At 40.7% G+C, this 25,545-nt stretch overlaps 1 protein-coding gene across 1 annotated transcript; it reads right to left on the minus strand.

The window, feature by feature from the left end:
• Positions 1-16,046: 16,046 nt before the first annotated feature.
• On the minus strand, positions 16,047-24,920 carry LOC126397630 (suppressor of cytokine signaling 6). Its single transcript, XM_050056537.1, has 3 exons — positions 24,532-24,920; positions 24,011-24,080; positions 16,047-22,835 (listed from the first exon to the last, which is right to left on the minus strand). Exon 3 carries the CDS (start codon positions 22,707-22,709, stop codon positions 21,099-21,101), a length of 1,611 nt encoding a protein of 536 aa, XP_049912494.1. The 5' UTR covers positions 22,710-22,835; positions 24,011-24,080; positions 24,532-24,920; the 3' UTR covers positions 16,047-21,098.
• Positions 24,921-25,545: the final 625 nt, after the last annotated feature.

Genomic DNA, 25,545 nt, shown 5'->3' on the forward strand with positions numbered 1-25,545 from the left:
ATGGAAGGAGACGGAAAAGGAGACATGAACAGAAAGGAAAAAGAGCTGATATCAACATCAAAGTCTTTATGTCAGACATGCATGTGATGTTATGTCAGCGTGGGCTCTCACTAAATATACTGATGCATTATTTTCATTATAGTCTGAAACAGAGGTAAGGTATTTATAGAACAGGGTCGGAGCAGGATGACTTGCTGAACAAGGACATCTATGGGTAATATAGGATAATGCAGAAATCATGACAGGCTCATTGAACCTTTTTCAGCCTGATAAAAAACACTAAACAAAGAATACAATTTAACCACTATAATCTTACAATAATCTAAGTTTGTTTTCAGTAATAAACACAGAAATTCAAATTTGCAACGCCTTTTAAAACCATTAATTTGTCACATTAATGATCTGCAGATGTTCATACCCATCAGAATAAAAGCTCTATGAAAAAGAATCACATGCATATAGGTCACATCCTGCTGTCCCTTCCACTCATGTCCGTACGGCTCACAGCTTGTACGATAGAAATGATTCACATCCTCCAATATAATCTTGCACAGAGTGGAGGAAGCAGGGATAGTGAACATTAACCTTACTTAAGCTGCTGTTTTTCTCGAGGGGATTTGGAGGGATATTGAATGGCACTCTTCAGTAGGAGGAGCGGACATGCATGGGCTAAAGCTACTTAGTCGAGCTGACACACTAAACTGAAAAATGTTTTTCATATAACGGTTGTGAATGTGCTTTTCTTTGTCCCTTTGTTTTTATATATATAATATATATTTTTTTTTTTTCTTCCTTTTCTACTCAGAAATTACATCACACACCACAAAGGCCACTTCACGTCTCTTAAGTTTCCACTCCAACAGGAAACACTGAGGCACCCTTTTCAGGAACACTAATTTTCCTCATCATGCTCAATCAGCGCAGCATTTAGTGCTTTTGATTTGGAATCAAGAGGCTGCTTTGACCTTTGAGACCTGAGCAAAGAATGATGAAGGGCTTCTAAAGATAACAATATAAAATATTGAACAAAAAGGTTCAACTAGGCAGCTCCCTGCTACTCTGACTGGGCCCTGACTTTGTCCTAAATGATCTAACTACTGGAAATCTATTTTCCAAAATCTATTTGATGCTTTGTGTATGTGATAGAACCTGATCCTGATGGCCATATTCAACGTCCCTGAAGAGGTTAGTCCTCTCAAAGGAGCTAATTACACGATTGTAGCTTTTATAAAGTTAAAAGCACACAGGCTAGTTAGCCTAAACTGGAAAAAAAAATCCCACAACCTCCCATGTCACAGAGCTCCTAAAACTAGATAAACTCAGGTTTATACTTTGTGGCTCTGCTGAAAAATTTGAGAAATTGAATGCATTAAACCTCCTCATATGTACCGTGACTTGCAGATCTACAGTTATTGTCTTTTTTTTATTTATTAGGGCCTGAACACCCTATTGAAATGCAAGGAATTCTTCTTTGTTTTTGGGAGACTTAACATACTCAAAAACTTTTGAAACTTTGCACATATATATCACATCTGGCGAAAATTGGTCAAAATGGCTCAGTAGCGCCCCCTACAAAATTTCGACGACACAGCCCCCAAAGCTGGTTTGGCTGACATGTACGAAACTTGGTAGGCACATGTAACATCCCCAGACGTACAAAAGAGCCTCTTGGACCCATTCTCTAAACCCAACAGGAAGTCGGCCATTTTGAATTTACTGTGCAACTTCAGTGCATTTTTGGCCATTTCCAGGGGTTAATTGTTATTCTAATTAACATTTAATTCAATAATAATATAATTTGATAAAATATTAGTTTTATTTTATTTATTTATTTATTATTGTTTTTATTTTTATCTTGTTTTGTTTTAGTTTAGTTTATTATTTTAGTTTAGTTTAGTTTGTTTGTTTATATTTTTCCTTAATTAATTTTGTTTGTAAAACACAAAACTATTGTTTGCATTCATGGATGAATACTGAACAGGCCTATTGGGCACAGGCCTAGGGGCCCAAAGTATCAGGGGGCCCCTCATGCTTTAGCTGCAAAATGGCACTTTAACACATACCAACCAGGAAGAGACTCAAAAAGACCACAAAGAGATGCAAGGGACCTGCAGACAGAACGACTACACAAACAACCACAAAAAGGCACAAAATGATCTGAAATAGACACAAACAACTATAAAGAGACACAAAACTACCACAAGATGATGGAAAATTACCACAGAGATATTAAAGAAAAGATGCACAACAACCACAAAGACACACAAAAGAGGGGGCAAAACCACCACAAACTCTGTGTGTCTTGCTCCTATATAGGAGAGGTGGTGGGGCCTTTTTCCTATCTGTGCCCAGGGGCCCATTCTCTCATAATCCGCCCATGTTTGCAGTGAACGTATTTGTAAGATTTAAAATCACACACAAATGAAAAAGGTTCAACTCTCTTCTATTGGGCCAAGGACATACTCTAGCTTTATATGTATCATAATTAAAGAATTTCATACTGAGATATGCTCATGCTGAGTCATCAATGCCAAAAATAATTTTCAAAAAATACTCAGTTTTCCCTTTTTGCATGATTATGTACATACACTCAAATGAGCATTTCTGCGGGCTTGCCATCAGCAAATGATGTTTCCCATCAAACCTCACTCAAAGCATTTTCCCTTCATTTGCACTCTGACGTTAAACAAACTTACAAGTCTTTAGAGCACCTGACAGTTTGTGAGATGAATAAATAAAGGAACACATTCTTTCATCCGAGCACATCCCAGCAGATCTGTCTAATGACAGCTGTGGATATTTAACCGTCCTCCTCAAACAGAATTATCTCAGTTCTGCTTGAGCCTGCTCCCAGCGTTCATTACTATTGCATGGCCCGTGGCCACTTTCACTCATCAAGACTGCATTACATTATTTACAAACTGGAAACAATTGAAGGAGCACTGTATTGCTGGACTGGGAGTCACCCATTAAAATACCTAATCCTAAATTATGAATGAGTATTTCATTTGCCATGCCATGTTACATTAAGCGCCTTTATATGGCGAAGGTGTATTTAGGGGACTTGCCCTTCTCTCAGGCTGCTGTTTGTTTTTTGGAAGAAGAGGAGAGGACAGATTCAGGACATTACTTCTCTATTTGACTTGTTCTGGGCGGACATTAGGCAAAGAAATACTCGCAAAGCCTAATGGGATTGAAGGATTTCGAGCAGGGTCTACATGGCTGCAGGGAGTCCAGAGAAGCAGGGATGGGTTGACAGACAGACGGACTCAATAAATGGCTGGCTGGAGACAACGTCAGTAAGATTAGCTGATATAACCACAGAGGAGATCACGTTATCTCAACTCAAATGACCTGAGTCATGGTTCAGATAATAAATGGGTCTTCTTCCAACAATTTGATAGTGCAGAATAAAGCAAAATCAAACCATGACATCTACTAGCCTTTGTTTCTCTCTGCATCATGCTGATATCTGACATTAAAGTGCTGATTAATAACCAAATGTGAAGTGAGAATAACGAGAAATCAGCTGGTGAAGACATGCACTCCTGCTGTATATCTACAAGTGGTAGGCACTCGCCAATATTCCTCACAATTCCTTCAGTTTGGATCTAATTTTAAAAGACTTCCCTCCAGGCCCACTTTCAAGCCAGCTACCCGTGTGTGCTTGTTCAGATTTACATCAATGTTAGAGATAGAGCCCACTCCTCTGATCTCCTCCATCAGAGGGGAGAAAACTGTGTACACAGAGGATAAACACTATATTTTAAAGGGCAGGCACAACCAAATCTTAAAAAAACCCCACATATTTCTCCCTCTTACCTCTTGTGGTATCTAGAGCAGACCTAGAGGTATCTGCTGCTGTTTTCTGACACCACTCTGATGCAATGCAGGAGAGTGGGATTTTTGTTTGTGATGATTAAAGCATTCCCAGTTACTGTGGATAATCAATACAACTCACTGTGGACGGTTTCTGTTACATCTAAATGGTTACTATTACAAGACTAAGAGTCTACCATGCTCGCACCTCTGTGAGACTGTAGCTTGCATGTACGTATTTAATACAGTGAGTTTAATAGCATGTTAACACACACACAATGACAATGCTAGCATGATTAGGTTAGCACACATTGGACGGGTTGCGCTGCAGCTCGTCAACAGACCACCACACAAAGTTATTACTGCTTTTACTAAAAGATCTGTACTTCCTCCACCTTTGCATTAGCTTAAGATTGTGTGGGCAGCCCCTAATTAAACGCGATATCTCACCTGAAGAGCCAATCTCTGGAGCTACAACTGGCCAGGCAATATCTCTTTGCCTTTGTCTTTATAATGACCATATTGTGGTGTGTTTAGCCCGGGATATTTCTCTACCTCAACAACCAGTCTCTCGTCATCCTTTCTTTGTCACACACGAGACACAGCAACAGCTACAGAGGTCTCTTTATACACCAGTGGTGAGGAGAGGAGTCGAGCTGCCATAGGAGCTGAGAAAAGGAGCTGCTACGGGAGCTGGTATGAACAAACACAGAGTGAGTGGGGGGAAAATGCATTTAATTTCAGGGCGGCAAGGCTGGAAATAGAACAGTGGCGCGTGTCCAGGGGCTCCAATGCGTGTCTTGCCACCAGTGAAGGGTAGTACATTGAAAATAAGTGTCATAGTGTGTGACGCCGGTGTGTTTTGGCTTTACGTTTACAGCGTTAGCATGCTAATATTTGCAGTGGTGCCCCCAGAAATCTTTCATAGGTGTGGTGGTCACATGGGGCCATTGAAAATCTTGGGGTGGCACAACACAACCAAAGGTCATAACTGAATTTTAGGAGTTCTGGTATGCTGTTGTAGTTTAGGCTAGTTGAAAACATGGGTTCTTATTTTACAGATAAGGTGAGAAACTACAGGTGAATAGGGTAAAATTTTAAAATAATAGATATCATCATGAAACTTCCTCAGTTGATTACTTACAATAGTATGAAAAAAATGTATTATAAGTTTTTAAAATTTTAATGTGTAATTATGCAAATTAGTTAGTATCTCATTAAATATGCACCAACTTTCTGAACATCTGATAAAGCCAGGTGCAAAATTCTTTTTTCATTTTGTTTACATATAAGATGAAAAAAAAATTACAGAGGGATTTAAGGATATCTGCTTTTATTAAATCAAAATATACTGTCCATAGCCTTAAAAAAAATCGATTTGTTTCCATGTTTTTTGGAATAAAATGTCACATAAATCAGGCTAGGAATGATTTATTAACAAATCCCTATATAAATATCTTCAGAATATAGCTAGGTGTATAACTGGAAAGTTTGGTGTACATAGGTACTACAGAGGCTGAGATGTTTGACTTGGAGTATGACAAAAAACATTCAGAGATTTACATAATAACATAATAACACTAAACAAGTTGACAAAATGTAATAAAATAAACATCTAAATGTATAATGTGAATGTTTTCTTTATAGCAGTTTGAAAGAATACATATTTAAGGAGTTAACTTGCTGCATGAAAAATTGATGTTTTTGCCTGCCATGTCTCGCCTTCATATTACAAATTGTCTAATGTGCAGACTAATACTGGTACAGTTGGGTATGGGTACCCATAGAGCCCATTTTCATTCAAATATCTTTTAGTGAGAGTTCAAGGGACCCCTTTGAAGAGTGCTGTGCCAGTTTTTCCCTTGGCAAAATTTAGCCTAACTTTGGAGCTTTCTTAGCCCCCTTCCCAAAACTAGTATGACATGGTCAGTACCAATGGATGCCTTAGGATACCAATATCTTTGTGCTAGCTTACAACATGAGTGCAATGGCCTCAAAAGGACAGTGACGTCAACCCCCAATTATTATTGCCAGGGGACTCAGTGGTGGGTAACCCGCTTATGGATCTGAGGGAAAAGTCAGAGGAACACCAAAGAATTTATTGTCAAAGGCCTTTGAATGTCTGTTGCAAATTTAATGGCAATCCATCCAATAGTTTTTTGCATACATCAGTCTTGATTAAAGTGGTGACCTTTTGACTGACCAACAAACAGACACTGCCATCCCTGGAGCCATGCTGTGTTTTAGCACAACTAAATACCCTAATGTAGATATGCATTGTGCCAGCTTTCAGGCCTGCACACTGTAACAAACAACACCACACCTGCACACTGTAACCAGGGGGTTTGAACCTGACACTTTCTTGTTGTGAGGCAACAGCACCTTTAACCACTTTAGCACCATGTCACCTTTCGATTTGGCAGTGTGAGATGAACTCTTTGTGTCTGGAGTGTGTGTAAATAAGACACAAGACAAGAGAGCATCTAACCATAGAGGGAAGAAATGATATACTCTAATGTGCTGTGTACACATAGAAACATTTACATAGATAATGAGCAGTTTAGGACAGTAAACAATAAAGTGAGACTGTTCTAATGAACCAGAAAAACACTAATGATTTTAGTTTTTTCCCCAGAAGTTGCAGCTCTCTTAAGAATTTATTTTGCTGCTGGTATTTTGATGAATATCAGCCACTGATGTAAAGCAGCAAAATTAGCATACATCTCAGTGATTAGACTAAATGCAGCCGTCCTGAAGCTGTGACTAAGGAGGTGAAATCTATGAGCCTTGCTGTCACATAGAGTAAAAATGATGGATACCCATTTTACTTGAGAAAATATCACATCCAGGAAGAGAAATTACAACTCTGGCTTAATTGTCTGGTAAATGTAATCAAATACAGAACGGATGACAGCATATGCAAAGAGAATTAGGATGCCTTTCTCACAGCTACAATGGACTGAGGCTCAATATGAAAGTCACAGCGCTTGCTGTGCGGCAGGCAGGTGCCATGTACCAGAGGTGTGGTGGACGGAGAGATTGAGCTCATTATTGCACCAGAGGTTCAAAAGGCCCTGAGCTTCTGTAGCCAACACATTAGGTGCTGGGAGAGAAAGGATGTGGGAAGAATAAAAGCAGGATATGGCTGCAGAGGAGGGCGGGTGCCCTGCTGAGTAATGCACGCTCAGATGTGGGGGAGCTGTTAATTGCCATGCAACATCTCAGTTGAGGGAGCACTTGTAGAACAGTGGCAGTTCAAAGAGCGGGGAGTGTGACTGCAATTCAATCAAAGTACAAAATGATGGCAGTACAGCCCTTGACCAACAACAGATTGGAGGCAGGTATGTTATTAATTACACATTGTTCGTTGTCTTCCGGCAGTTCACTTAAGTTTTTAGTTAACGTGGACAAACTTTTTCCATTTACAGCTGCCAAAATTATTTAAAGTGACAATTTACCCCAAAATAAAAAGGCATGCTTTTCCTCTCACCTGTAGTGCTGTTTATCGGTCTAGATTGTTTTGGTGTGAGTTGCCCAGTGTTGCAGATAGTGGCCACAGAGATGTCTGCTTCCCTCCAATATAATGGAACTAGATGGCACTCAGCTTGTGGTGCTCAAAGTGCCAAAAATTACATTTGAAAAACTCAACTGCAATGTATTGTACCAGAAGTCATGACCTGGTTATTCAAGGTAATTCAGGACATTGTTGTGAGCAGCTTCATGTAGGAACTATTTTCTTTCTACTGAACTACACTAGCTAACCGTATCACTCCGCAGAAGGAAGTGTGTATCTAAAGAGGCTTGTGTTTGTGACAGCACAAGATGTAAACATTAATGGCGTCCACAGTAGCTAGCTTAGTGGTGCTAGGTGAGCTAATTACATGCTTCCCTCTGTGTGGTGATATGATTGGCAGGTGTAGTTTAGTAGAAAGAAAATAGTTCCCACATGAAACCGCTCACAACAAGGTCTGTGGATTATCTTAAGTAACCCAACCCTGTCTCACTCCTGACAAGTACCAATGTTTGGCCCTCAGTGTCAGATACCACAACACAATGTTTGACGCTACCGTATATAAAGAGCAAGAAAGTCCACATAGGGTGGGCGCAAGTGGAGATAGATGGGTCAAACAAACTCTGGACTTTTACCCAGAAGCTCACTGTTCAAGCCTCATATGAAACCAAAAGTCAATTGAGTTATTTTAATAAAAACATAGTGTGCTAGTATGTGTAGCATACTATACTAGTGAGGTATGTCACGTGACATAACATTATATTATATTATATAACATACTTATCTTAAGCCAAACCATGATGTTTTTTAAAAACCTAACCACATACTTTTGCTGCCTAAACCCAACGAAGTAAACCTAAAAACTAAGTTAATTTTTTTTATCTACGTTTCACATTTATTTTTAAATTGACTTTAAGGTAAGGTAAGGGAAAACTTTAATGTCTTTAATTTGGGATACGGACAGTAGTCACAAGTAAAACAAAACATACAGTACAAGACATAACAGACAGAATCCAACATTACACACTGTCTGGGGTAAATCATGGACAATTACTGGTCACTGCTGGTTAAGATAAGTGATAGCAGATGGAACAAAGGACAACACTTAGTGCTACATTCAGGGAGGTAGTACCTCCGCCCTGATGGAAGCAGCTGAAACTCAACATGGAGGGGATGTTGAGAGTCTGAGACAACAGACCGAGCTTTAGAGGTGACCCTGTCTTCATACAGATGCTATAGGTTAATGAAAAGTAACACCAGTGATCTTACAGCACAACTTGACCAACCAGCAAAAACTTAACATTTCCTGTGAAAATGGAAGTTTATTTTGAAAAAAAGACAATGTATGAAACAAACGTAAATTGCCACGCCATCCAAAACTGATGCAGGAGGGCGCTTCACATTTTGACGTGTAGGGCTACTGACCAAGCATCGGTATTTGACGAGTTGGGAGTGAGAATGTGTTGCGTGACCGGGTCAGGATATCCGTAAAGAGACATTGCTGTTGAGTTTAAAAAAAAAAAAAAAAGTTTTGTTTTATACTTTAAGCACCACAAGCCGACTGCCATCTAGTTCTATTATATTCAAGAGAAGGCAGACATCTCTACAGCCGATATTTCCAGCACTCTGCAACTCACACCAAAAAAATCTACACTGATAAATAGCTCGACAAGTATGAGGAAACATATGTATTTTTGATTTGGGGGTGAACTGTCCCTTTAAGCCAGCACTGTGCAGTGTGAACCTCATATAAAAAGCTCTTTTGTTGTGGATTCACTGTGAGGCCCATTGAGACATGCGAGCAGTAGTAGGGTAGTCCATACTGCTCTATTGGCTGCGCTTTCTCAGATCTACAGGGGAACTCCATTCCTCGTTAAACGACAAACCACCACCTGTTCTCATTTCATCTCTCCCGTCCTCGCTGTGCCTCTTGGACCACTGGTGAAGGGCAGACACCCAGGTACTCCGTGAGGAATGGAGGCAAGTTTCCCATTCAAAACATTCCCCATCCATTTCCTGATGGCCGCCACCTGTTCAACCCCCCCCTCCCCCTCTTCCCACCGCCACGCCACATCCACACACACCTCACTCCCGCATGAGGGATGGGCAGATTGCTGGGGGATGAGAGTGGATTGTCACTGTCACAGGGGGGCAGAGGAGGGAAGGAGGTGGGTACTCTGTGTTACTCGATGGCCCCCAAGTTCCAGATGTCACTCTTTTTAATGACATAATTATGACCATCTTATGACTCCCCTTGGCCTTCAGTCTGTACAGGAAGCTATGCACGCTGCACACATGCACATAAACACACCGAATTCCTGCATACTATTATTATCCAAAGCTGTGTGCCTATGCCATTCATAATTATGAAGACGTCTTACTGAAAGATGGTTCATAGGTAGCTCAGGTAGCTGATTTGCATTTCCTCCTGCTGTCAAGTAATATCACATAGCACAGTGTAATAGTTGAATGAAAATCATATACTAATCATACAAAATGTGAGGCATGAACGAGCCTCTCAAAAGGAATTTTGACAGATTATCAATCAAGTATCAAACTGGCCAGCTTCTTGTCTGCTGACACCCTGCAGCTGAGGCCATCTGGATCGGCCATTTTCTGGTCATTAACCGCGCTCACTTCCTAAGAATCCTGAAGTAGTTTCTCTTTCCTGAAAGAGTGCCTGAGACTGGTAACTATGTGTTCACAGTTTGAACCACTTTGTTTTGCTAAATTCTATCTTTGCTTAGTGTGGGAGAGATGTTGCTTTTGGAAGGGGACCATGATGAAAGGCGTTTTGATCTGGAAGGCACACAGCCCAACAGTGTGAAACACACAAAGTGGAAGCTACCAAGCTGAACTTCAACAAACACGCACTCCACGAATACATAGGAAACTGTGAAGAATGATCACAATGAATACCACGATGAGCTGTTGTTTCAGTGGGGACCTGGTAATGATGAAGGCAGTCCCCTCTCTAACAGGGCTAATTGGGGTTCAGAGGCATCTAATGTATGATAGATGGAGAAGGAAAGGGTCTCAGTGGTGTATGGCACTGCTGGCACGAGATCACAAGCATTAATAGAGCCGAACCTTTCACTCTGGGCTGAAAGACATCTGTTGCCAGCAGGTAACCTCGGCTTTATCATTACCAGCTAGACCCACCGATGTTTCCCTGGCATGACAATTTAAAGCGATATATATGTTTGCTAGCTAATTCAAGCTGTCAACATCATCCCTGTTTGTAGGTGAAAAATGGGTGCACCACGCAGCGCACCAGATGGCAGGAATGGATCATCAATCTGAGACAGCAGACATGTGATGGATGGATTCTCCAGAGTAAACACTTTCAAACTAAGAACCACACTGAGAAGAAATTTGCTCACAAATGAGCACTTTTGTGTCGACATTATGCACCGAAAGACATGCAAACTCTCTCTTTGATTATTCATGTTTTTGACTCACAATTTTCCAGGCACATTGCAAGGTGCTAGAAGAAATAAGAGGCAGAGGCACCACCAAAATTAAAAAGACAGGTCTGGAATCTGCAATTACTTCACAGTATAAGGACTAACACTAGTTAACGAGCAGGTCAGATGTCTCCTGTAACAAGGCATTAAAGCAGCTTTAATGGATATTTTTATACTTACAACTTATCAAGTGACAATGTGAAAACAGGTCACTTGTAGTGGTGAACCTACAGAGAATTAACACCTGTATCTGCTCCCTTCAGCTTTATAGTGAGTATAAGCGTACTGTGAAGCTGTCTGACCTGCTACTCTACTGTTTGGGTTCAATCTCACTGCTCTCGTAAAGTCCTTTTCTGCTGCAGAAACCAGCTGTTTTCAGCAAAAAAAGCTTCAAAAAACCCACTGCACGCATCATCAAACCTGCCCAGACGGACATAATGGAGTATTTAATAATAATAATAATGATAATAAATGTTATTAATACAGCAGTTTTCAAAACAAAGTTGTAAGTGCCTGACATGGTTGAAACAGGATCAAAAATAACATTTCAGGACTGCAATAAAATCAAATCAAACAATTACAACAATCACTAGAATAAGTATTCAAATCCTTTACTTAAGTTTAAGTATTAATAGCACACTGTGGAAACACACTAATAAATGTTAAGGTCCTGTATTCAAAACCTTAGTTTGGTAAATGTATGTAAGTATTAATAGCATAGTGTACTTAAAGTATTTAAAATACTAGTCCATACCCATGGAAGTCCGTTCCGAAATCATCATGATGCCCTGTGGTTAAGGTCTGGTTAGGTTTAGGTACAAAAACCACTTGGTTAGGGTCAGGAAAAGATCATGGTGTGGTTTAAAATGAAAAAGAAAGTGACAAACACATAAGCTGTGAGCCTGCTCCGCCTCAAGCCGGTCGCGGCGCAGCATACGCCCGCCGCGAGCCGTTCAGCACCGCGGACAGTTGGACTAATGGGATGTTGAACCAATGGGCTGTCGAACCAATGACATGGATCCATGAGCCACGCCCTCCGCAATATTCGTAAGTAGTATTAGTAAGTTTTCCAACTTTTGCCAAGAGGGAACTTTAGATATTGGTCCCTAGATTATGTTCACCCAGTTTCATGCAGATTGGTCAAACTTCCTAGGAAGACATCGATTTTAAGTGTTTTTCAAAAAATTCAAAATGGCGGAAAATCTATATAACCGGAAGTTATGGGTTCTTGGCAAATTTGTTCCTCATTAGGAGAGGCATCTCTGTGCAAAGTTTCATGTCTCTACGACATACGGGGTATGAGATATGCCCATTCAAAGTTTGCAATTTCAATCGGTTGCTATAGCGCCCCCCTTTGGCCAATTGATGTAATATTGCTTCATTGGCATCCTCCCATGACCCTCTACCACTGTGCCAAATTTCACATGGATTGACCAAGTCAGTGAGATTAATATTACTATTACTTAAATGCAGTGGTTCCCAACTGGTGGATCGCGGTCTAAAAGTGGACCGCAGGTGACTCACGAACATGTCTGTAAAAAGCACACTTTATTTTGAAGTACAGTGAATTTCCGAGCTTTTATTTTGAAAAGCTGTTTCCTGACTAATGGACAGCTACTCAACAGATACGGCAAACTAGCTCAACGACATGGCCAAACGCAAATATGAAACTGAATATATTAAACTGTGTGGACCTTGAACTACTCATTAAGGAGAAATCTGGACCCCAGGGCCGGACCAGTGGGGAACCACTGCTTTAATGTGTGTTTCATTTTACTGCTTTAAATGTTTCAGGTTGTGCTAATTTTAACACTTATACACAGTTGGATGGTTTAATCTACAGCAATGCATCATATTCTAAAAGATCATCATGTTTCCTGTGAGAATCACGTATCCCTCAAACAGCCCTGTTTTCAGCTTTGTGAAGATGATCAAACAGGGTTTTGAAATATTTTATTCAGCTTAAGAAGTTGGAGAATTTTCTCAACACATGAAGGAACACTTCATTCCTCAGTTTGTGAAAAACATTAAAAATCAACACATCTGGAGGCTTTCAAACTAATCTAGTGGAGTAAAAAGTAAAATGTTTCCCTAGAAGTATAAAGTTGCACAAAGTGGAAACACTCATGTAAAGTACACGTACCAAACTTTGTCCTTGTGGACAGTATGTGAGTAAATGTACTGAGTTACCTCCTACCAGAATGGAATTACAATACAATAAAGTAATATAAAAGAAAATAGAGGACAATGCCATTAAAATGTTGGAAACAAATTGTGTTCTTACATTAACAAAGGTTTTTTTTTTTAAAGATACATCAGAAATATGATTTAAAAGATGACACTGATTCTTCAAGTCTCAGATCCTCAGACAGGAAGTTCCAGAACAGAGCGTCCCTGAATGCAAATGCCCGGTCACCTTTAGTTTCTTTATTTAGCAGCTTAAGAGCCAGATATTTCCCTCAGGAGATGGAGACCCAAACAGAGCTTAAAGAATAATAACGGGAAAATTGTCCATGACTCCAAATAAATGATTTTGTACAGACCTATATGTAAATATGTTGTTCTGTGACTGCTGGATGTTTAAATAAGCAACTGTTTGTTGTGTTCACAGCTTGTTTCTGCAGCCCTCAAGTAGTAAAACAAAACAGAACAAAAAGTTATCGCAGGTTTAAAGAAATATTTCTATATTTTGGGAAGCTGCACATCAAAATAATGTGCCCTTATTATTTTCAATGTACATCTCCACACCGGCAGCAGCTAGACACGTGTCTGCGCTCCTGGACGTGCCGCCCCATGCTGCTTCTCGCCACTATCGTATTTCCAGCCTTGCCGCCCCTGGAATTAAATGCATGTTTCCCCACTTGTTGTCTGTTTGTACATATCAACTCCTATGGCAGCTCGACTCCTCTCCTCACCACTGATGCAAAGGGAACTCTGTTGCTGTTGCTGTGTCTCGAGTGTGAGGAAGAATGGATGAGGAGAGACTCGTTATTGAGGTCGACAAATATTCCAAGCTAAATGACCCACAATCCCGTCATAAAGACAATGGCCAAAATGATATTGCCTGACGAGTCATAGGTCATCAGGTGAGAAATCATGTTTAATTAGGGGCTGTCCACACATGATTTTAAGCTGATGCAGAGGTGGAGGAAGTACAGATCTTTCAGTAAAATTAGTATTAACTTTGTGTGGTCGTCTGTTGATGAGCTGCAGTGCAACACGTCCAGTATATGCTAGGGGCGGCACTTAACGCACGTCACATGACATGCCATGACACCGCTAATGTGTTTACAGCTTTAGTTTTGTTGCTGAGAGTTAGATGAGAGGATCGATTCACCCTTTCGTTTCTAAATTCTAAATATGAAGTTGAGGAAAGCAGCCAGTTAGCTTAGCTTAGCACCAAGACTGGAAACAGGTCGAATAAGCTAGCATGGCTCTGTCCTTAGGCAACAGAATTTACATACTAGCACCTCTAAAGCTCATATATGTTATTAGCTTGGTATCAATCTACTCAACTAAGTCTTGGGAAAAATTCCATAAGCATATTTCCCAGTTTCCTAAATCTCTACTCTACCTTCGTGCACTTTTCGTAATCAAATTGGCTGCGACCCAATCACCAAAATTAATATTGGCATTGTAACTTTCTGCAAACCATGGATATGTTGCATTTGCATGTTTAATATGTCGCTGATATGTTCAAACCTACCATTCCACCTTGTGGTAGATGTGTGTTAAGACTTAAGCTCAAATCCCATTTAGTTAAGGTAAGGAAAACAGTGTTTTGCCTTAAAATACTCGCTTCTGTAGCAACAAACAGCTGGAAATGTCCCAAACTCTCATTAAAAACGACCCACTTTTGATGGCTGTTGGTGCTGAACCGTGGTCTGCTGCTGTCTGGTGTTTGGCAGCTGTCTCGCCTAGATGTCACATCACCCACCATCCCTTTGTCCTCCTAATGAGGAACTCAGTTTTTACACATGTAATCTTAACTACGTAACTTAAGATATGTTGATATGATTAGTATGAAACATTCAAATGTGCGTTTGCATAGACGTACAATGTCAACCTTTTATTCTGGTGACTGGGCTGAAAATGACACTGTACCTAGAACACACTGACATGAGACCCTGTGTATATACCTCTGTATAGAATATTTATGTACATGACAATTAGCAAGGGAATCTCATCCAGCATCTCTCCTCAGGCCCAGGTTACTGTACACCAGGCCAAACTGTGCATGTTGCAGTTTTTGCATATGAATTGCAAATAAGACTTTAACCGAGGGAACAAAATATGCTGAAATTTCTGTTGATTTTGTCAAGACTTTTTTTACTTGTATCATTTTAATGTTTGCTGAAACAGCAACAGATTTGACATTTTGTCACCTGAAAGCTTCCCTTCAAAGACAAGAGAAGCACTCGGCGTTAAGTAGGCAACATCCCGGGTACGGGGTGGCAAAGTGAGCAGGCTGCATATCACAATGTTTGCAAATTCAAACCTGCTGAGATGCCGTGTCACGTCATGACAAGTTGCACTTTCCAAGCAAAAGTAAAAATCTCTCCCACTAAATTCGGAGTATAAACAGTTTGAAAAGTGGCAAATTAAAAAAAAAACCTAACAGTGCAAGGCAGAGATGAGTCCTTTTATAACGGAGGCATCTCCATATGACATGCGACCACCAGTGTGTGCCATGAATAAATCATCCCGAACCGGGCAGAGAGAGTAAACACTTGTGTATCTTCACCTCAGATGCCTGGAGAGGCCTGTCAGACACAGTAGTTAACAAAGCCTACCTCCTCATCGTCATGCAGACCGTGTTTCAGCAGATCCAAGTCCAAACCTGACACCATTACCCCCCTCCCCACATCTTCTCCTCCCCCCGTCTACAAAGCAGGAACTCACTCTGTTTCTCCAGAGTCGACTTAAAGTGAAGTTAAAGCGGCGATGGTAGCAGTGCTGCTAATCTTTCCCCAGAGTCTTCGCTTCGCTCGGTTGTATTTAAAGACCGCCTGGATTGTCTTTGTAAATTAGGCAACCGGGAGCTCTGGGATTAGCTGCCAATTTGTACCCACTGTGGAGAGAAACTCATTGAGACCTCCATGATTTTATCTATTAACAGAGCTGCAAGCATGATCAGGCTCTTGTGGAGCGCATCACTGGCTCCAAACTTTGGTACCATCCAAACTCTGTATGCATTAATGCTTAATCTGATGATAGCAATGCTCCTTTCATGACAACACACACACACATTTTTTAGAATATAGTTTTATTTATAATTTATAATTGGCAGATACAAAAAACTCTTGAACTGTATCCAAAGTGTGCAATAAATCACTGTTGATTTTTTTTCCAAAAGAAAAATACAAAAAGACCATCTACTTTGGAAAGTTGACAACCAATGTAAACTGGAGTGAACTGGTAACTCTACAGAGGGTTTACTAATCGCTACTAATGCTCTTTTAACTGACTACGGTTGTTAACAAATTGCAAATCTGCTTTGCTCTCCCAAGATGATAACCAAAGTCATTATGTGTACATACATCTACATTGGTGACATTCTATTTCCCCCGTTGTTAAATACAAGAAAGGCAATCATATCCATAAGCAGCACAAATGTGTATAACACATTAAAATGAAATAAATGAGTTTTTAAAATTGTACCAAGATGTTCATGTGAGAGAGGGTGAACAAAACAAAAAATTAAAAAAAAAAAAAAAGGGAGGGGAGGGGCATTCTGAGACATAGTGTTGTAAACAATCACCTTCACTCACGGAGATGCACAAAAAAATCGTCGGGAGCTTGTTAAGTGCTAAACAGCTGTTATTAATCATAATGCTTCAGCAGTCCGAACAAGCATCAACCTCTGGAATCAAACATTGAAGGCAATAATGCTTAATAATAAACTAAATACGTATTTTAAAAAGTCACAGCAGCGAAACCGTGTGAACCCGGTTCCTGCTCGTCGAAATCTGATGACAAAATTAAAATGGAAATACCATTAAAATAACAGTTTTTAAAAGACTAACATTTTACTTTCACATTTCAACTGAAACACATACACACACACACACGGAAAAAAAAAGTCAAATTTACATCCACGTTCTTGCCATGATCCCATTTTTCTTGACAGCCCATGAGCATTAGCAGGCTTTGATATGATGCTGGTGCCTTACCCTTTGTATCCCACACGTATGACAAAAAACAAAATCTCGTTTCAAACTAAACAGTTATATGAACACGTAAAGACAAATGTGTGACTTTAAAAACAAAAACAAAAAACAAACGCCATCTGAAGGGAAACTCCAGGCAGGAGAGGATCCAAGCATGTCAATGGAGAATATTCAAGTGCAAAAAATGTGACAATGTCGTTTCTTTTTCTTTATGATTCTCATGCTTTCTGAAACTGGTCTGCAGGCAGATAACACGGATACCTCAAACAAGCGTACATTCCTTTTTGTACAGCCCCGTCCCCCAGATGGCAAATGTCACAAAACAAACTCACACGAGGATTCGAAAAAAAAGAAAAAATACATTTTCTTGTACACAGAATGTCCAGCCAATGTTTGTGACAGAAAAACATCCCTCTACACAGCCAAACACACACAGCCTAGATCCTTCATTCCTATACAACTCAAAGCTTTAAAATGCTAAGTCTTTAAACATGCAACACCATTCAGAGTTCCTATCTAATTTCCGCTGTGCTAGATTTCATGGTTAACTTCCTCAGACACTGACATTTCCCGGCTAACTAAAACTAGAACTATGCGCTAACGACCTACCGAAGTTGTCCGAGGGACCATTTTCCAAATACTTTTAAGGACACGGATGTCAAAAAAGATGCTCATTCATAATGTGAAAACACAATTCCCTGTCAAAGTATCCATATAAAGCACTTGCGTAGCATACTGTGTGCTCTTCCCTTTACTCTGGCTCAAACAGCCAAGTAGAGACAATCTGTGGGGTAGTGCAGCTCCGTGGGGACAATGTGAATAAGCAATGGCGAAATCTCTATGCTTCTTTTTTTTTTTTTTTTTTTAAATGTCCTTGAAACCCAAATGACACTAATGATGCCATGCAGCTGTGATGGAACTTTTGTCGTACGCTGAAACCCTGGCATCGCTCCAAGATGGCGAGGAGGACTTAACCCTGGCTTTCCCAAATCCCTCAACCTAAGCTCGCACCATTTCTGGGATTCTTTTGATCTGGGTCCAGCTCGTTGCCGGCATTAAGAGACTAAGAACCAGCCATCGCTACGTACAGATTCAGGTCAATTGACTAGGAGGTGTGTTTATCAGTTGTGGGTTAACTGAGGGCAATTTGCTCTACTTATAAACAGCCTCAGGTGAATGCAATTGTGCATTAAACAGCCTTTTACTCAGAGCATTGCGCTTACACAACACAGCCAAGCTCTTTCGCCATCACACCGTGACATCCTCTCTCATTTAGTGTAACTCTACAGTGCCCTTAATTGACCGCCGTAAAGCCTTTACTACATGCAGATACAAGCGTTACAGATAGTGACACAGTTGTTAGGGCTGAGATGCGGTGCAGTTTTTGTAACATTCCTAATGCACAAAGATTTCAATTTAATGCTTACATACTTCGAAAAGGTTTATACATCGACTCGATGCTGTTTCTACAAACAGCATGTTTAAAATCCAGCATAGTCAGTACCTTCAGGCTCGCACATTATATAATGGCTACATGCAGCCACACTATTTAAAGTTACTTCTCTCAGTGACCAAACGGTTTAGAGCTTCTCACAGACTGGCACATTTTGGACATCTTTTGCAATTAAATGTTGTTTATGCAGTGGACCGGGTTAACTTTTGTGACTCTGGCTGATTTTATAAGATCTGTTAGTGATGCGATGCTGTGGTTATTAGTGTTAGAGCTTTTGTTTGACTGACGCGCAACCATATCCATAAATGATGAAACCTGCACTAGTCAAAGCGTAGTGAAGCACAAATGCATCTGTAGTGTGTCAGCTGTCACGTGATATGATGATGATACCTGAGGAAGAAAACTGCATCCACTGGGTGAGTTGTTTAGTTTGTAAATTAGCAAAAATCTGGTTAACATGAAATCATAGGTCATCACTTGCTATACGATGAAGCCTTGATGCTTGACTATTTGCACAGACCCTTTTAGCGTTCGTAAACAGCAATGATGCATTTTGTGGGCAGAGACGACGTGGTGGCAGAAAGGGACAGTAGTGGTGTCAGTGATCGCGCCAAATAAAACGCGTCAAGGACTGTAACATTTATATTTCTCAATTGATTGCAATGGGCCGTTTTTATGTCCATGGGTTTATGATCTATGTGTAGCAGAAAAATAAAGTTTTGTCTCCAGTTAATTAGAATCTCAATATTTAGGCTGTTATCACTGCTGGATGCTCAGTACAGGAGTGTGTTAGGCTTACATGAACTGAATTATTTACGTGGTCAAAGACAATTCATCATCATAAGGACTTGTAAAAACTCATGTTTGTCAATCATGGATTTGACTTACTGTCCATGATTAACAGATGTATGTATGGCTTATTGCTGACAGCTAGAAACAAAGCTCTATAATCCATTGTCCATTTGATAATCAACACAAAGACCACATTTTCTTGTGGGATCCTTTCCAAAAATGAGGAGTGATTAAAGTTGCTATATTCCTCAGGAAAATCAGACAGCATTAGCTTACTAGTTGAAACGTTGTCTGAAGTTACTTCCACATTAAATCATATTCTATGGAAACATTTCCACAAGTATTAGCCAAGGACAATAAGACAAATCCATGCTTAACAAATGTGAGTTTTTACAATTCCTTACGATTATTAATTACCTTTCACCACATCAGTAATTCAGTTCATATAAGCCAAACGCACACTCCTCTACTTAGCATCCAGCAGCCTAAATATTGAGATTGTAAGTAACTGGAAATAAAACTTTACTTTCTACTATACAGAGATCATAATGTATGTTTCTGTGGTCTTGCACCAACAAACTAGCCCTGAGCAATGGAGTAAAGTTTCCTGACTGTCAGGTCACTGGGTCAAAGGTCCAACTCAACGGACAAAGTTACAGTGGTCGGACATCTTCATGTATCTTGTGGAAAAACCCATAACTCATCTCTCAATGCATATAGTTTTGTACTCTGCGGTCACGTCCAAGATGTTAAATAGAATTGTCACATGATTTTTGTTTAATACGGACAGGCGTGCTGCCTAGCAAACAAATCAAACAACTATATACTGACAGCAAGCTGCAATTCACGGCTCAGTTAGTATTAACTTCTGTTCATTGTTTAATGCAATTTAGAAAGATGTAAATACTGTCGCCACTAGATGCACGTAAATATAAGCCTAAATATAATTCCGTGCTGTAACTGCAGGACTCTATGAATTGCATATGTGAATATTATGTTCATTTTTTGTTAACATCAAATTCTAGCAATTATAAAAGGTCTTAGCCATTTAGCATCAAACGGCGTCCCTGGCGACAGTTTTCTATAAAAATTAAGGTTCTTTTTTTTGTATTGCTCTTCTGACATCCAACGGCACAAGACATTCTTATTCTGAGTGTTTAAACTGTTTCTCTCTGGTTTCAACTGCTTTTCTGCCACCACGATGCTCACGCAACAGCTGTGACGTAACTGACGTCCACTCCAAATTGGTCTATAGTATGGATGCAGAATATTCTACCTCTCAGTTTGGTCATACTGAAAATATTTTAACAATGCACTATCTGACGAGTACTAAAATGCAAAAGATGATCAAAACTGCTCAGTCTGCAGACAGGTTAACATGTGATTTAAGAACTTCATTGTAGCAATACTTTTACATCTTCAAAATGTACAATTTAGTGGATAATTCTTTTTTTTTTTTTTCTTTTCAAATTCAAAGTGGAATTTCTTCATTCCTACAGGCCCAACTTCAACACACACGGCAAAGTTTTAAGAATCTGACCTACTTGAACAGCTGGATGTTACACTTAACCATACAGTACATCCCAATGCACGTCTAACGTCTGCACTTAATGCATGCAAATAAGACAACCTGGCTGTATACCTCTTCTACATTTTTGCAATAGATTATGTGCTGGACTATGTTTCTGGAAGAAGAGCCTCCTAAAACGAGCAGAAAAACCCAGAACAGTGGAATGGAGGACTGAACGGTGACGAAGTCACCTGGACACAAATCAAGAGCCACCAGAAGCAATCATCTCAAAACTGTGGTTGTCTGTAAACCTTGTTTAAATCTCTTAACTGAACACAAAAGTGCAAATTGCTACCACTGTCCTATCTCTGTGTCCTCAGTAGTGCTTCTCCTGCAGATAATCTTTCATCTTGTTAGGTAAGGGCAGTTTCTGGATAAGGTCTATCCTCGTGTATTGTCTAATGACAAAGCGACAAAGATACTGCAGGGAGCGCACTTGCATAAACCGAGATACTGGGTTGGTTAGTCTGACAGGGTAGGTTGCAGACCCTGGTAAGCGAGACCTGGAATAGCAAAAAGCTCCGTTCTCTGAGTCTTTGATAGAGTGTTCGATTAAGTCGACGATGGACGTGTGTCCCTCCACATCGGGCTGCTCATAGAAGCTGAAGCGTCCATTGGAGTGCTCGATGCGGGTGTGGAGGGTTTTGCCCTGTGACCTGAAACTCAGGCTGAGCAGGTACCTGTCGTCCGAGCTGTCTCTGACCAGGAATGAACCGTCAGCCAAGTTGACCAGCTTTTCCTCTGCCTCCCAGCGTGTGATGGGGCCCCAGTACCAGCCCTGCCTCGCCAGCTTCTTCAGCTCCTCTGTCAGACTGGTGACGACCATGGGCCCACTGCTCTGGACTGAGTCATACACCCGACTGACCCCCGGAGCTGAATTCGGGTCAAAGTTGAGGTGGTGTCTTACCCTCTCGGCTACCTGGCTGTCTGACGAGCTGAACCCTGAAAAAGTCCTTGGAATATGTCCGTTACTTATCATGGGCGGCAGGAGTGGAGAGAGGGGAGGCTGAACCTCTACTCTAGAGCTTTGGAGCATCACACCAGCGGAACCGATGAGAAGACTATTAACTGAGGTTTCCATAAAGAGATCCGGAGGCATCCCACTAACCAGTTCATGTTCCTCCTGACCCTGGTCTGTGTGGAGGGACCGACTGTCTGCCTCAGTCACCACCTCCATAGGAGAGGAGCTGTCCAGGCAGAATGAGTGGGACCCTTCTGGATACATTCCCTCATCTAAAGGCATTGTGTACTGGATGTAGTCCTGGGGAGTCAACCCCAGCACCACAGGCACGTCATTGTCATCAATATTTAGATGCAGCTCCCCGTTTTGTGGCTGCTGGAGATTCTTTAAGGATTCTGCTTGGTCCTGAAAGAGCCCTTCCATTTGAAAATCATGAAATTCTTTACGGACACCGTTTAAGTTGGGACTTGGGCTGGGAGAGTGAACCATGGCCTTTACTTTTACCTCCATCTTGATACACGCCTCATCGGAGTTTACTGACCGCAGAGGCCATGGCGAGGGGCTATAATGGTGGCTCCGCAGAGACGCAGATCTAAGGGGTCTCTGGGCTTTCACCTCATTGAAGCTGATGGGCACAGAAGAGGATGAGAAGGTGTCGTCATCATCCACTGAGCCTATGGCGGAGGAGCTGCCTTTCACTTTCGCCTTCTGCTTGGCAGACAGTCTCCTCTTTAGCGATCCCATCAGGCTCTCACTCTTTGAGCGGCCCTTATTCTGGCCTCCTTTGTCCTCTTCACCACCAAGGTCACAGCCAGAAAGCTCTTTGGTGTAGCAGCCCCCAAAAAGTGACTCTTCCTTGGAAAACTCTGTAGTCACCGAGGGCTGCTGGAGCATGACAAAGTCACCCTCCTCTTTGCCCTTTATGCTGAGGGACTTGCGGATGGTCTTAAGGCTTATCTTCTTCATTCTGACAGGCCCTCCAAAGTGGGGGCATGGGTTGGCTCTCCTGGTATCCTGATGAAAGTACTATCCACAGTGTCCTCCCATCAGGCTGCACGAAACAAGTCATGCATACAGTGGAGCCATCAAACCCTGCAGACAGAAAAACACACAAGATTATAGATATTATATTAGAACTATGTTTAGTCCTAAAAATACATCCAGACAAGTGTACATTATGTTCATATTACTGACTTATGCCCACTTAGAACATTGTGCAAAATTCAGAGTATCACAGCACACTGAAAGGACTTCATTTAACAACAGTACAAAAAAAGAGCAACTTAAGATTTCCTGCAGCACAGTGTAATGTTATCAAATGTCTTGTTTCTCTGACCAACAGTCAAAAACTGAGACATTCATTTCATCATCAAATAAGACAAAATGAAGCAGCAGATCCTTCCAGCTGAGAAACAGGAACCTGAAAATGTTTACTTTTGCTTGAGAAATGACGAAAGTGATTTCTCAATTACTAAACTTCATTATTTTTCTGTTGACCTAGTTATTGCTTCAGCTGTACACTCTGTTCTCCCAGTACAATGGATTAGAAATACAATAATGACTACTATACTACAAGCTGACGTATAAGTTTGACGTAATGTGTATTTACATCCACACTGGGTGAGCTGTGTACAAATTGAGGCCCTTCTATATGTCGTTTGCCACTTTAATGGGGCTAAATTAAATCAGTCAAATCACAGACATATAAACTAAATTATTTTAATACCTGGATGCAAATCCTTTGTTTCATTGTCTGCTTAAAGTCTATGATTCACAGACATTAAAAGATGCCTGATATTTTCCCAAGTCATGCTCTGCTGGGTTCGTGCTCCTGCCACGATTTTGCCCTTAAAATGTCTTGGTTGTGTTGTCTGGGTGTTTAGGATCATTGCCCTGCAGCACTGTTTACTAAGGACCATACCATAAGGGCTTGAGTTCCTACACTGCTCCTACAATATAGATGTGAACACCTACAAACAGCCAAGCAAGTATTTACACCTCACAGTCGGTATTTCATTTTCAGGCTGTTGTGCCAAACAATAGAAAATGCACCTCTCTGTCCACATACTCACTGATCACACTGGTTTATGATACTGATTTACTGAAATGGATTAAGATCATTGCCTTGCTATCTGTCCAAAACAAAAAGAAGAAGCCATGACAGCCCTGGCAAAGCAAGATTAAACCCCTATCTAGAGACATGTGCCACTGAGAGCACCTAAATAAAGCTGCTTGATAATCAAGGCAGCTGCAATCTGATTACTCACCATTATGTGCAGGAAAATGGTGACTCAGTTGGATGGGTCAAGTTCCACTTCCACCACCTTTCATTTGATGCTGTGAAAAACAAAGCCAGGTCATTTGAAAAGTTGTATATGATGATTAACACTTGACTTTGCCAGGATATAACAGAAAACACATAACTACACAATCACTTGACACAAGCGGTGCGTATAAATAAAGTCTGCGTTAGCAAGGGTTGTCCTGACCTGGCAGGGCCTACGGACACAACACATGCCTTTAGCTTAGCTACGCTGGTTAGTTTGCGACTTTAAAGTGAATATTCTGTAACTATCTGCTACAATTACCATTTAATAATACATTTAAAATATTAAAACCAAGAAACAAAATCAGGTTAGCCGAGCTAGCTTGCCAATTTCACAGATATCGGCTATGCTAGCATCAAATAGCTAACAATCAGTGAACTAGTTTGTTAGCATGTCTACTTTTAACTAAATAAGTCAGCTGTGTATAGTTAAAAGAATATACACATTAAATTGTCTCTTACCCGGTCACTTCTGCGTGTCCTATTTTGTAAAATAACCCAAAGGTGTTGTCTTGTCCAACACGCTGCTCCTTCACGACTGTTGGCTAATGTTAGCTTAGCTAATGTTAGCTTGCTCCCTAAGTCAAACAGCTAGCTTTGTTAACGTTTGCTGCCGAAAACACCACCGTTACCTTCCCTCCAGTCAGCCTCCGCTCCCAAACGAAACTACAACGCGTTTATGTGGCTAAGTTTGGTTGTTCCCTAAACGTGCGGGTTTATATTTCCGACCGGAATGACACAATAAGGTGACATCTCTCTGTGTAGGTTGGCTAACACTTTGTAGCTCACGGCCTCTTCCTTTCTTCCTTTGTTGCCTGTTGAATTGTGGGAGCAGATTCAGATGCAGCGGATGAGACGCACACAGCAGCCACAGCAAGTTTTCACATCCCAGAGGCACAGGCAGACACTTGGACATCATGTGCATATTTTAAATAAAAAAATTAAGAAAAAAAATGCAACATATAATTAAAACCAGCATTTAAAAACAACTGACCTAATGTGCACATTATTTCACATGCAACACAACAGACAAATAAATGGAGTTTCATCTGTTCCCTAAAAAAAAAAGAAACATGGGTATTATAACTAAACAACACACCTAATATGTGCATTGCTTTCTCATGCAACTTTATGTTTTTGCTTAATAAATTAAAAGAATTGCAATCAAATCATCTAAAGCACAATATTTTGGGGCTTTGAAGCGACACTCACACTTCTCTAAATAACCCACCACTTAATGCTATTTTAAAACAATGTGGTTGCTCAGTTTCCCAAAGCAGAAGGAAGAGGTTATGCAGGGCAGCTCCCAGGCATGGAGCAAGGTGTTGCAGAAGCCATGCATGTTCTGTGAACCATATAAAAGATACTGACTCAAGAAATAAATAAGACACTATTACAGTAATTGTCTTTCTCCAGAGGATGTAAAGATGTACTGAATACCACTGCATAAAAATTCACACAGTCATGCCAAAGGGA

This window comes from Epinephelus moara, chromosome 11 (genome assembly GCF_006386435.1).
Source record: "Epinephelus moara isolate mb chromosome 11, YSFRI_EMoa_1.0, whole genome shotgun sequence".
Classification (NCBI taxonomy): domain Eukaryota; kingdom Metazoa; phylum Chordata; class Actinopteri; order Perciformes; family Serranidae; genus Epinephelus; species Epinephelus moara.